General features: G+C 37.2%; 1 protein-coding gene across 1 annotated transcript; it reads right to left on the bottom strand.

Annotated features, from left to right (window-relative positions):
* Positions 1-1,820: 1,820 nt before the first annotated feature.
* and2 (actinodin2) lies at positions 1,821-7,636 on the bottom strand (the record flags this gene model as incomplete). Its single annotated transcript, XM_079819448.1, has 4 exons — positions 1,821-3,131; positions 3,239-3,381; positions 6,895-6,939; positions 7,573-7,636. 4 exons carry the CDS (start codon positions 7,634-7,636, stop codon positions 1,821-1,823), a joined length of 1,563 nt encoding a protein of 520 aa, XP_079675574.1.
* Positions 7,637-14,548: the final 6,912 nt, after the last annotated feature.

The raw sequence follows: 14,548 nt of genomic DNA, 5'->3' as shown, positions 1-14,548 counted from the left end.
AATGGCATATTTTTCAGTGCACTTGCAGTTAACGCATATTTCAACATGTTCACTATCTGTGTGAGTAGTCATTAATGTTACTGTGTTGGCATGCCAAGCTCTTTTAAAACAGTGCCTGGGGGATCTTTTGGCCGATTGCTGTTGTGGGTGATTTAAATCATGCTTTTACAATGAATCACATTTCTATTCCTTCACAGACCTTTTTTACTGTCTACAGTATGCATATATGCAGCACAAATGTGTATTCTTATGTAGCTTGTCATGCAAGTTTATATTGTGAATGACTTACTTATTTACCCTCAGGAGATATCTTTTTTTAGGGTCCAAGCCCTAGGGGCAAAGAGCCCTATTGTTTTATAGGTAATTTTTTTTTCTAACTTTCTGGCACTTTTGGGTCCCTTAATATGCTCAAAAACTCTTGAAACTTTACACACATGTTGGAATCGTCGGCCTTAATATGCTCAAAAACTCTTGAAACTTTACACACATGTTGGAATCGTCGGCCATCAGGGCCGGACACAAGTTGTCATGGGAGGGCTGTGGGGGGGCTCTTAAATGATTGTATTTGAGGGGATCTGTAGCGCACCCCTTTTCACCTACAGTAACCAAACTCTTATCCATTAATGGATAAGAAAACTCTTAGGCCTTCTCGTTTAGAAGGCATAATAACACAATAAAGGCATAGATCCAGTTCATTTGTAGTGCACTGACAACATACACTCTAAAAAATGCAGGGTTAAAAATAACCCAAGTTGGGTTGAAAATGAACCAACCCAGCAATTGGGTTGTTTTAACCCAGCGGTTGGGTTAAATGTTTGCTTAAAACAACCCAATTGCTGGGTTAAAACAACCCAATTGCTGGGTTAGTCCATTTTCAACCCAACTTGGGTTATTTTTAACCCAGCATTTTTTAGAGTGTAGCTTTATATAATTAGTTTAATAATTAGGTTAATACAAATATAAAAAGACCTTAAATTTTGAGCTGCAAATGATAACTTCTCACTCATTTGAAAGTGGCACCAGCTGGCTGCAGTAAATGTGCCGTATGCAGCTTTGGCATAGTCTTTTTGTATTTACCCACTTTGCTTTTCCCTAAAGCCACTGGGGTGGTGCTGGCGCCAGGGCTAGGGCCCGACATCGCTGCTTGCAGCTATATTATTTTAAAGTTGAGCTCTTTCATCTGTTTTCCTGCTCCCTTTTAAAGCCTGGAATTGCATAACATGCATATCATCTTTACATGTGTTGATTCTGCAGGTGCATATTTCAGATAATATTAATCAAATACATTCATTTTGTTCATAATAAAATTGAATGCATAGATTGCTATATATCTTTATACAGTATATAGCCATTTACTCATGTTACAGTATGTTTTAAGTGCATACTCCATGAAGAACGGAAAAACACCTGTTTTATTTCAAGTCATTTATTTTTTATTGAAATAATGAAGCATAAAATGCTGAGGAGATAGACATTGTTTTCATCAAAGTGGTTGAAGCTACATTAAATATATATAAAAGGGATCTGATAACAAAACTAAAGAAAAAGTAGCATACAGATTTAAGTATCAGTTAAAGTCATATTCAAGTACCCTAATCCTACACTGTTTAATACATAAATACATACTATTGATACACATTACCAATAACAAAACCCCCAAATAAATGTTTCCCAGCATGACATTTCAGACAAAATGAAATGTTAATTTCTAGAGTTAAACATCAATGCAAACATTATTCTTAAGTGACCCTGCATTGCTTCTCTTGCATAGACCTAAACTTGTGCTAACTTTGTATAAGCACGATTGAATTTTTAAGTTCTCATTTCTTGTAGCCACCCATATATCCTCTCAGGAAGTCCTCGAATCGTGGAACTGGATACTCAGGAGCCACGTATTCAGGGAGGTAACCTTGTTCTTGCAGGGCCGGCTCATCTTTGTGTTCTTCACCTGTGGATTCTGCCCTGCGCAGGCGGCAGTTGTAATCGATTTCTGGGTCACAGTCCGGATGGGGCTTAATGATGCCATCTTTGACTGTCTTGGCTGCCTCTGCTCGAGTGGACGGATGAGCGGCAAACCTTCCACAGTTGGGGTCGTACGGGTGGCAGTCTGGTTTAGAAATGGCAGCACTGGCCCTCAGGTTCTGGTCCTCCACTGGAGAGCAATCCTTATCGTAGAACATGTAGCAGTCATAACCTTCCTTGGTCTTCCCACGGACGCCCAGACTGTGACGGGTCTGGAACTCAGGGAGAACTGGAGGGGGTTTCCTGAGAGCAGCCGCTCCACCCATCAGACAATATGGATCGTAGCGAGGGTCGCAGGCCAGGTTGAGAGGCGCAGGCTCATCTCTTGGAGCGTACTCCAAGACGGGCTTATTGAGTGCAGCTAGCTTGGCAGCTGTAAGGGGGTTGCAGCCCTCGTCAAACAAAGGATTGCAATACTTCTCCCTGGGGGTTTCTGCATTCTCTGCAGTTTGGGCTGCAGGTGCAACTACATTGGTGACGCAAAGGGGGTCAGTGGCGGGGTTACAGCTGGGGTACAGGTGATACAAACCTGAGGGAGATCTGGCCACCAACTTGGGCTGGCAGTAAGGATCTTTGGTAGGATCACATCCAAGGTGAGCGTAAGAGGGAAGAGGGCTGAGCGAGGGCCTGTAACCAAAGGCCGCACGCAGGTGGTACTGCAGACACTCAGTGTCCGAAGGGTTGCAGATACGCAACAGCTCTGCTCTTTGCTCAGCCGACAGGAAAGGCTCCAGGACCGGAGCAGCGTAGTAGTAGTGAGCCGGTGGGGTTTTCAGAGGCAGAGGGAGCAGAGGGGACAGAATCGGAGCAGGGACCTTCACTGGAGCGGGTGAAGGCTCTTCTGCAGATTTTGGTCTAACAGCATAGAGGCAGTATGGGTCGAGGTAAGGGTTGCACACCGCCACAGTAGCTTGCCTCACAGGAACAGGCATGACCATCTTGGCTTTGGGTTTGCTGGTGGATTCTGCAATGCAATCTGGGTCGTCGGAGTTGGCACAGGCTTTGTAAATTTCGCTCAGGTGCGCGAGGTAATGGTTGTAAGAGCGGCCCTCTTCAACTCTGTGCTTGTTTTGCAGGTAAACACGGTACATTTGATCCATGTCCTCAACCTTTGGAGGTAATCACATAGATTGAATTATACTTTTCTGAAAACATCTCTCAAGAAAGTTATAAAGTCAATGAAAAGTCTCAAAAAGACAATGCTTTTGTTACTCACTCCCTCCTGGTTGTTGGTATCCATGTAGTATCTGTACCAGACCCAGAAATCCGGTTGGCTTCTGTAATAGGCAACATTCCTCCTGCTGCGGACCAGCTTCTTCAGTGATGGCATGCTGTCTGTCTTCACCTCAGAAGCGACCTCTATAATTGAACCAGCACATGACAAAAGCAAGTATCAACATATAGATCTCAATATGCTGTATAATTTTTGTGTGTTGTGGAGTTTATTAGACTAGATCTAGATCTGCCAGCGATTTGATTTCGCCCTGCAACTCCGTCTGGAAACCTGTACATTCATTTCTACTGCTTCTGTTACACTTTTGCGGGAACCAATCACAGACAGGCTTATCCACCTGGCCCGCTATTGGCGGGTTTAACGCGATGACGGATAGAGAAGCGATGGCCCGATGCTCGTTTATCACGCCTCTTGTGGTCTGATTGGCTGAAGGACTATCCAATTGCGTACAGAGTCATTTGAATTATGCTTGTTTATCACTCCTCTTGTGGTCTGATTGGTTGAAGGACTATCCAATTGCGTACAGAGTCATTTAATTTATGCTCGTTTATCACTCCTCTTGTGGTCTGATTGGCTGAAGGACTATCCAATTGCGTACAGAGTCATTTGAATTATGCTTGTTTATCACTCCTCTTGTGGTCTGATTGGTTGAAGGACTATCCAATTGCGTACAGAGTCATTAATTTATGCTTGTTTATCACGCCTCTTGTGGTCTGATTGGTTGAAGGACTATCCAATTGCGTACAGGGTCATTTCATTTATGCTCGTTTATCACGCCTCTTGTGGTCTGATTGGTTGAAGGACTATCCAATTGCGTACAGGGTCATTTCATTTATGCTCGTTTATCACGCCTCTTGTGGTCTGATTGGTTGAAGGACTATCCAATTGCGTACATGGTCATTTCATTTATGCTCGTTTATCACGCCTCTTGTGGTCTGATTGGTTGAAGGACTATCCAATTGCGTACAGGGTCATTTCATTTATGCTCGTTTATCACGCCTCTTGTAGTCTGATTGGTTGAAGGACTATCCAATTGCTTACAGAGTCATTTAATTTATGCTTGTTTATCACGCCTCTTGTAGTCTGATTGGTTGAAGGACTATCCAATTGCTTACAGAGTCATTTAATGTATGCTTGTTTATCACGCCTCTTGTGGTCTGATTAGTTGAAGGACTATCCAATTGCGTACAGGGTCATTTAATTTATGCTCGTTGATCACGCCTCTTGTGGTCTGATTGGTTGAAGGACTATCCAATTGCATACAGAGTCATTTAATTTATACTCGTTTATCACGCCTCTTGTGGTCTGATTGGTTGAAGGACTATCCAATTGCGTACAGAGTCATTTAATTTCTGCTCGTTTATCACGCCTCTTGTAGTCTGATTGGTTGAAGGACTAGCCAATTGCGTACAGGGTCATTTAATTTATGCTCGTTTATCACGCCTCTTGTGGTCTGATTGGTTGAAGGACTATCCAATTGCGTACAGAGTCATTTAATTTATGCTTGTTTATCACGCCTCTTGTGGTCTGATTGGTTGAAGGACTATCGAATTGCATAAAGAATCATTTAATTTATGCTCGTTTATCACGCCTCTTGTGGTCTGATTGGTTGAAGGACTATCCAATTGCGTACAGAGTCATTTAATTTATGCTCGTTTATCACTCCTCTTGTAGTCTGATTGGTTGAAGGACTATCCAATTGCTTACAGAGTAATTTAATTTATGCTCGTTTATCACGCCTCTTGTGGTCTGATTGGTTGAAGGACTATCCAATTGCGTACAGAGTCATTTAATTTATGCTTGTTTATCACGCCTCTTGTGGTCTGATTGGTTGAAGGACTATCCAATTGCATAAAGAGTCATTTAATTTATGCTCGTTTATCACGCCTCTTGTGGTCTGATTGGTTGAAGGACTATCCAATTGCGTACAGAGTCATTTAATTTATGCTCGTTTATCACTCCTCTTGTAGTCTGATTGGTTGAAGGACTATCCAATTGCTTACAGAGTAATTTAATTTATGCTCGTTTATCACGCCTCTTGTGGTCTGATTAGCTGAATGACTATCCAATTGCGTACAGAGTCATTTAATGTATGCTCGTTTATCACGCCTCTTGTGGTCTGATTGGCTGAAGGACTATCCAATTGTGTACAGAGTCATTTAATGTATGCTCGTTTATCACGCCTCTTGTGGTCTGATTGGCTGAATGACTATCCAATTGCGTACAGAGTCATTTAATGTATGCTCGTTTATCACGCCTCTTGTGGTCTGATTGGCTGAATGACTATCCAATTGCGTACAGAGTAATTTAATGTATGCTCGTTTATCACGCCTCTTGTGCAGTAGAAAATACAGAGCAGACTCTCCAGACCAATGTTCAATCTTAAATTGAGCTGGGTCTGGTGATAGCCAGACAAGAGTTCTTTTGGAAAAACTCTTGAATGAAGGGTTTTTATGTAAGTATACCTATTTAGAATTATATATGATACCTTTTTATGGGTGCTTCATTTAGGCAGAACTAAAAATATGTTGGTTTTACAAAATGGCACGATACTATAAACTTAAACTTCCAGTTATTTTTCTTTTTAAAAACGTTTTTATCTAAAGGCTTAAACACTTTAAAGTAGTTTGGTATAGAATTTAAATAGAAATTTCACCAACATATGAATTTCTTCATATATATACTACCATTCAAAAGTTTGAGGTCAGTAATATATTTGGGAACAAAATTAAATAAGTCTATAAAAAACACAGTAAAAACTATAATATTGTGAAATATTACAATTTTAAAAAGTTATTTTCTATTTTGATATATTTTTAAATGTAATTTATTCCTGTGATGTCAAAGCATCATTACTCCAGTCCTCAGTGTCACATGATCCTTCAGAAATCATTTTAATATGCTGATGCTCAAGAAACATTTATGATTATTATCAATGTTGAAAATAGCTATTCTGCTTAATATTTTTGTGGATGCCGTCACACTCTGTTTAGCATTTATTTGAAAAATATTTTGTAATATTTTCAAAGTCTTTAGAGTCATGTTTGATAAATTGAATGTACACTTGCTTAATAAAAATATTATTATAATTTTTTTTAAATTATTATTTTGAATGGTGTATTTTATAAAATAATAGTATTATACTATAAAGAATATTATATCTCACATATACAATATTTATATCAATTGAACAATTATTTTAGACATATATGTATAATGTCTGTAGGCCTACATAATTCCCATACTTCCATTTTTGTTATTCTATAGTTTTGTCGACTTCATTATTATTTGAAAATATGAAAAATATTGATAATAAATAATGAGCAGAAAAACTCTTTTGACTGGCAGTGTACAGGATGAGAAATATGAATGAGAAAGAGAGGAAAAAGGAATTGTGGTGATTTGATTGCAATATTAGGAATCTTTGGATTCTTTGCTTTGTCAGTTCATAACTATGACGTGTTAACATTTTCTAAATGTATAACCTAAAAGGATATATTAAGATATATTTTAGAGCCAGATGTAGAGCTATATATGAGACGTTGAACCACTGCCATTTAATGGCATTATCTCACATTAGAGTATTGATGTCGCATCCATTTACGGCTGATATAATTACACACAAAAGTCCAACTCACCGTCCTCTTCTTTATTGTGCCCAATAGGACCAGCATTCAGAACGTCTGTCAAACATTGCAAAAAAAAAAAATTCTGTTATGAACCAAATGTCCTTCTGAAATGCCAACCAACTAATACACTCCTGCAGGTGCACAGCAGGCCCTTTTCCCGTCAGCGATGGCTATGTCTTATTCTAGTGATTACTGCTCTGTCTCGGCTCTCTGAGAGCCCTAAGTGCTTTAAAATGGGGCTTAAACTTCCGGGACCCCCTGCAAGTGTCCCTGTTAAACTACAAAGAGATTGGGGAGCCAGCCCAGAGGCTGCTGCTATAATTGCCACTGCTGTAAAATAAAATGAAGGATGTAAAATGTTCTGTACGTGCAAAGTTATTTGCATCATATATCTGCACCTCCAGTTGGTCTCTTTAGATGTTTATAGCTCATGGAAAAAGTACAGTTGGCTGATACTTGCTTTTTCTCTACGGAAACTGTCTGCACAAAAGCGTTCATGCTGAATAACAATACACAATGCTCATTTATTTTCTGCAGTTATGTGCAAATGTGTTTTGTTTCAAAGCTTTGGTTCATGCTTTCTAAGTGATTTACGTTTTGACATAATGTGAGACGTGAGCAGAGGTTGAATTGTGCACAATGTTAAGGATGACAGAATATTTTGTTTCGATCGAAACGGATTCTCACCTGACATAAAGACAGTTGCAAGAGCCATTCCACAGATCAGAACAGACAGTGTAAGTCTGGCCATTTTTCTTGATTATTGAGTCCTGAAAACAAAAAGTGTCACTTGAGAGAGTGGCCGTATCAGGGACAGTCTAATATTCAAAGGCCATAAAGTTTTTCAATGGTTGATTCTTTAATGATATTGAACTTTTAACTATTTTAACTTGTAAACCATGCAGGATCTCTTTATGGACACTTGTTTATTCTTGTATCTACTGCAATTCACTGTTCTTGTAGAAATGTGTATGTACACTCTAAAAAATGCTGGGTTAAAAACAACCCAAGTTGGGTTGAAAATGGACTAACCCAGCGATTGGGTTGTTTAAGCAAACATTTAACCCAACCGCTGGGTTAAAACAACCCATTCACTGGGTTAAAACAACCCAATTGCTGTGTTAAAACAACCAATTCACTGGGTTAAAACAACCCAATTGCTGTGTTAAAACAACCCATTCACTGGGTTAAAACAACCCAATTGCTGTGTTAAAACAACCCATTCACTGGGTTAAAACAACCCAATTGCTGTGTTAAAACAACCAATTCACTGGGTTAAAACAACCCAATTGCTGGGTTAGTACCTTTTCAACCCAACTTGGGTTGTTTTTAACCCAGAATTTGTTAGAGTGTACTTACAAATCTGAAAAGTAAGAATTTGTTTGACTAGAATCAAAATCAAAACTTTTCATATTGCATAAATGTTTTACATAATACAGTAAATAAAGTTTTTATTTTTTTCATACACATACACATACAAAAAAATGCTGGGTTAAAAACAACCTTGGGTTGAAAATGGACAAACCCAGCAATTGGGTTGTTTAAGCAAACATTTAACCCAATCGCTGGTTTAAAACAGTCCATTCACTGGGTAAACACAACCCAATCGCTGGGTTAAAACAACCCAATTGCTGGGTTTGTCCATTTTCAACCCAACTTGGGTTGTTTCCCATTTATCTACAGCAATTCACTGTTCTTGTGGAAATGTGTACTTACAAATCTGAAAAGTAAGAATTTGTTTGACTAGAAGTGAAAAAAATCAAAACTTTTCATATTGCATAAATGTTTTACATAATACAGTAAATGAAGATTTAATTTTTTTCATACACTCTAAAAAAAAGCTGGGTTAAAAACAACCTTGGGTTGAAAATGGACAAACCCAGCAATTGGGTTGTTTAAGCAAACATTTAACCCAATCGCTGGTTTAAAACAGTCCATTCACTGGGTTAACACAACCCAATCACTGGGTTAAAACAACCCAATTGCTGGGTTTATCCATTTTCAACCCAACTTGGGTTGTTTTTAACCCAGCATTTTTATAATTGTCTACAAAATCTTACTTTTCAGTAATTCTTTGGCTTTTTGAATATTATTTACTATTTACTCCTGTCTTATTTAATCCCAAATTGTGTTGTTTTTAGATTGCACGATATTCATATATAAGTCTTTCGTATATAAATCTTTATATTATCCATACTGAATAACAGATATGACAATCCATATGAGATACTCCATCAAAACATCCCTACCCCAGTAAAATATCATATCAGTGGTCTTAACTCGACCTTACATTGATTGAGCATTAATAGAGTATTTTGGAAACGTTGTCAGCCAACTATGAGGGAATAAAGGAACTCGTCATAAGCACTTACCTGTTCCAGCAGATGTTTGAAGATAAGCTGCTGGTGTTGGGCTCTGAAGGGCGGGACTGAACTCTTCACACAACCCCTGCACTCCCCTTCCAACCCTCTGAGCTGCTGTGGTGGATGGCAACCTTTTTAAGGAGCTCCATAACACAAATGCATGCATATGTCAGGAGCTTGCTGTTAGCCCTATTGGGATTGGCTCTTGCTAAAATCAGCTCATTGACCAATGAGAGTCCTGTAATTAGGAAGAAAAGCAAGATCCAGCTTGGAAGAAGGAGCCGGAGGGATGCAGAAATAATCAAAGATATGGCTTTTTACTGATTGATGAATGAGGTGCCACAAACACATGTCAGAAAAAAAAACCTTCAGAACTGAACCTGCTATAAACAGAACCATGTAGATCATTTCACCTAAATCAGTTCATCTTTTATGTGGTAAAATCTAAATTTGTTTCTTTCTGGGCAAAAATATAATTTAATATGACTACCCGTATGAAAAAGAAGTTCATTTAAAAAAATATACTTAAGTAATGTTCAATATTTTAAGTATACTTTATGTAGTAAGTATACTAATATCTATGTGTACTAGTAGTAAACTTGTAAGTGTGCTATTTCAGTACTGCTTGGGACTACATTGGCCCACTTTTAGTAAATAAAAGTATACGTTTAAGTGTACCAAAAGTGTACAACTAGGTTTCTCAGTTACTGCATCTTGAACTAGTAGTTTGCTATTTTAATACAAGTACATATTTTAGTTTATGAAAGTACACTTTGAAGTGTACAGAGTAAACTAGTAGTTTATACTGCAAATGTTCTTGTAAGTTTTCTTTAAGTGAACATAACATTATACTTATAGTTTACCATTTATATATTATTTTTGCAATCTGTATACTACTATGTTCAAATGTAGATATTCATTTATACTTGAAATATACCTTTAACTGTACTTTAACTAATTTTAAAAACATTTTATTATAGCTTCATGCATCCTTTTTTATCAACACAAGCATATTTCGAATTTTTGTCAAAGACTACGCCTTGATCAGATTCAGAACGATGATAAAAACACAGATGGAGTAGATTGAGTCCATCAACTCAAAGCTTCACAGTTGTTTCCTCTTCATAGGTTCGACATTTCATTCAGTAACATTAGGCAGTTTTAATTTACATGCTGTTTAATGTTTGATGATCACGTTATTTTACATTCGCGTGAGCAATCTTCTATCACTTGTTTCAGCTTCTTCTTCACCTGTGTTTTGATTCAGAGATTCTGTACTAGATGATGTGTCATAGCGCCCCCTTCCGTATAACAGTGAAAACATGGATAGCTGGAAAATTCAGTCAATGGTGGGGAAAGAGTAAAGTAGATTAAGTAAATTCCTATGTGCACTACCAGTGGACTAGCCCATGCTTAAATCAGATACACAGATAGATTAGGAACATATCTGTTTTATATCAATAATCTAATCAATATTTTCCAAACAATGTACATTTAATAAGACTAAAAAAAGTATATTTAATAGGCTACACAATCAAAAGATTAAACACAATTACAAGCCAAGTTTGATCTCCATCAAAATATTGAGTACAAATATAGGTCAAATAAACTTAGATTTCTGTCAGTATAAGTCAAGTATACTTAAGTGCAATTTTAAGTATATTTCTGAGAAGTACATGAAAAGTAGACTGAAAGTATACTTTCATATTTTAAGTTTAAAAGAAGTATACTAATTTTCATAAGGGTAACCTGACTACAATGTTACAACAACAAAAATACATTTTGTGGATCAAAACGTAGCTAATTTTACTTGTATTGTTTTTATTTGTTTTATTTTATAGTGCATTACAATGAGAATTGATTATTTAAGACATGTTTGTCACATTTGTAATTTTGTCACCATACAACTTTGACAAAGTCAGCACACTATTTGTAAAGATATGCAAAAATATGTAAGGGTGAGTTTCTTCAGAACATACATTAATTATTATTTAGCATTTGTTTTATATGGAAATCTGTATTGTTAAAACACCTGCATCATCGTCCTCATTCAAGATCATTTAGCCTAAAGTCTGAAGTAAAAAATGTGTAAACTTGAGCTAAAACTGTCTAAGCTATTAAAAACCAGACCATTGCTGTTTAAAAAAAACCTCTTCTCAACAAGCGGATTCCTGTCAGCAGCTTTTTGAAGGTGTTATCTGGCGGTTTCTTCACACTCACTAAAGATTCCTCAGGAAAAGCAGAAAGTGTCGACCACTGTCTTAAAAAACCAATGGTAACTGAAGGCCAGAAGAAAGAAGAAAGCTATAAAATATCACAGATTACTGTTTTTTATGACGAGAACATCATAGATCAGAATAATGGCCTGTCAAATATCATTTTAGGCGATTCCTTTCAACTAAATACAGCAAAAATATATAGTTGAAGCTACTACATGATTCAGAAATGATAACTATAACATGCAACTATGATATATGCGATTGAATGGTGTCCACTAAGACAGGGGTTTTCAAACTTTATGATGCCAATGACCCCAAAATATGATGAACCTTTATGAGGGACCCCTTCCTAAAATCCATCTATTTTTATGCATGAAAAAAAAAAAAAAAAAAAAAAATTTAAACTAGATAAATAGTAAGTATGACATTATAAATATAACATTGTTTCCACACTTAAATTGACTATACTTAATGTTGAATGTATAAACCTGAAGAAGAAAATTTTCCATTAAAAATTATTTGTATAAGCACCTTTCACAATAAATGTATGTAAGCAGCGTCCGTACTTCATTAAGGATACTGCCTTACAACCCCAGTGAGCGAGATAAAGGGGACTATAGTGAGAAAAACTCACTAGAAAGATAAAAAAGCAAACATACACAATTCTGGAAAGAATACGGCAAGAAAGAAGAGAAACATTTAGAAATTATACCGTTAGAATATTCGGTAGACTTTATCCATTTTTGCTTTGTCTTTTTATTCTCTGAAATTTTCTGGGGACCCCTAAGAACCTTCTGGAGGACCCCTGGGTGTCCCCGGACCCCAGTTTGAAAACCCCTGCACTAATATCCATTCATCATGACGATGGGACAGCCGGATCAGCACGTCCAGTTACACATATATAATTAAACTTCAGGCTTGCTGCAAACAGGTGTTTTACATAGCACATAAACCTGCAATCCAACCTGGAAGCAGCTGAGCACACAAACACGATATGGCCTCATAATTTCAACATACCACATGTAGAAGAATGTGACGTTCGCTCAGAAATTTTGGAACACCTGGCGCCAGTGAAGACTTTAAAATCACTTAGAAGTCAACAAAAAAAAAACCTTGCCCTTTGCTGAAGGTATTTTGTTTGAATGAATAGGCCTATATACATTATCTAAAGAAAATACTGAACATCGAATCATACCAGCCCTATTTCACAAACTTTAGTGAAATAAATGTTTTTCTGACAGGACGAATGTGGCAAGGAAGGTCAAGGTGATAAATCTCAGAGGAGTTCTGGTTTTTATTTCCTTTTTTCACAGTTCACCTGCTCGTCTCGGTATAGTTTTACAAGACTTGAGATGGGAGAGTTTTCACTTCTTCCCAGGTAACTAACAACCATTTGCCTTAAAGGGCAGAGCGCTATTCCTTTCCCTCCACGCATACAATGGCTCCCAAAATAGCTTTTTTTTGGCTTCTCAAGTCACTCCTAAAAATGCACAAATGTCATTAAATAGTACAATATCAAACCAAATGGCATTTATCGCAAAAACAGCTACATTTCACATGCTAAAACATATCTTGTTAGTACCAATAGTTTTGTCAATAGTCTCAGACTGAGATATAGACTAATGTAAAATAACTATATTTCCGTCTTGCATTTCCCAAACCAGCAATGCGATTTGTAAACAGCATTTTATGGAAAACTAAAAGAATTTAGGCTTGTTTTCATGGAAAAAAAGAAAAGAAATAGCCAGAAATTATAACCAAAATTATATGTATGGCACCATATAATTTACATGCCAGAAACGACACAACTAAATTTTTCATGTATAATTTCATATTGTAAACAACTTTTGAAAATATATCATTGGATCCTCCTGCCTGGCCACTGTTTGGATTTAAATATGCGTACAGTTTGGATCAGTATTGCAATGATTATTATATTATGCTAGATCTTGACCAAGAATTGATGCACAACATTGATTTCCATCAGAAAGTGCATACATTTTTGGTCCAGATCTTGTATCGAGAGTCCAGCAGATTGTAAAGTCTCCTCCAGCACATCCCAAAGACTTTCAATGAATGTAAGATCTGGACAGAGGTGCCGATTCATGTGTGAAAATGATCCTTCATGCCAATCATCTTCCAACCATTAAGGAGACTTTCAACATCTGCCATTCCCTACTATGCAACAGAAACAGAAGTCGACAAACTGATTAAGAAAGGTGGCTGAATTTGAGTTGGTGGGGGAGAGAAGAATACTCTCTAAGCTGAGATCGATAATGGCCAACTCCTCGCATCCACTACACACTCTTGGGATGCTTAACAACAGCACCTTCAGTAATAGACTGAAGCCTGAGCGTAGCAGGAAGTCCTTTCTTTTGACTGCTATCAGACTGTTCGATGTGCAATGAATATGACAGGATTCATTATTGGAATTGCAAAGGTATTTACGTGTATATTAGTGCTCATTTCTTATCGTATTCATGTACATTTTTAGGTACTATCTCTTTTTAATTTTTTGTACTGTAGATTGTAAAAGACTTGATTGTAAAAGCTGCCGTGACACTGTAATTTCCTGTAAAGGATCAATAAAGTATCAACAACAAACAACAACCATTCTTTCACAATCTGAGCCTGATGACTCTAGGCATTGTCATCCTGGAATATGGCCATGATGTGTCTTCATACATGGTTGTTGAAGAAATGAAAAGCTACACAGGCATTACTTTAGGGTTGGAAGAACTGTTGCCAAACATTTAACATGATGGACACATAATAATCACTGCAATAATCCAATCATTAAAGGGTTAGTTCACCCAAAAATGAAAATTCTGTCATTAATTACTTACCCTTGTGTCGTTCGACACCCGTCAGACCTCCGTTCATCTTCAGAACACAAATGAAGATATTTTAGTTGAAATCTGATGGCTCTGAAAGGCCTCCATTGGCACAATGGCACTTTACACTCTCATGACCCTTAAAAGCTACTAAAGACGTCGTTACAAAGTCCATCTCACTACAGTGGTTCTAAAATAACTTTATGAATCGCCAAGAATAGTTTTTGTGCGCAAAAAAACCCTAAAT

Source organism: Gobio gobio, assembly GCF_949357685.1.
Source record: "Gobio gobio genome assembly, chromosome: 6".
Lineage (NCBI taxonomy): Eukaryota > Metazoa > Chordata > Actinopteri > Cypriniformes > Gobionidae > Gobio > Gobio gobio.
Note: the sequence above shows the minus strand (reverse complement) of the source record. Positions and strands in the feature narration are given on the sequence as shown.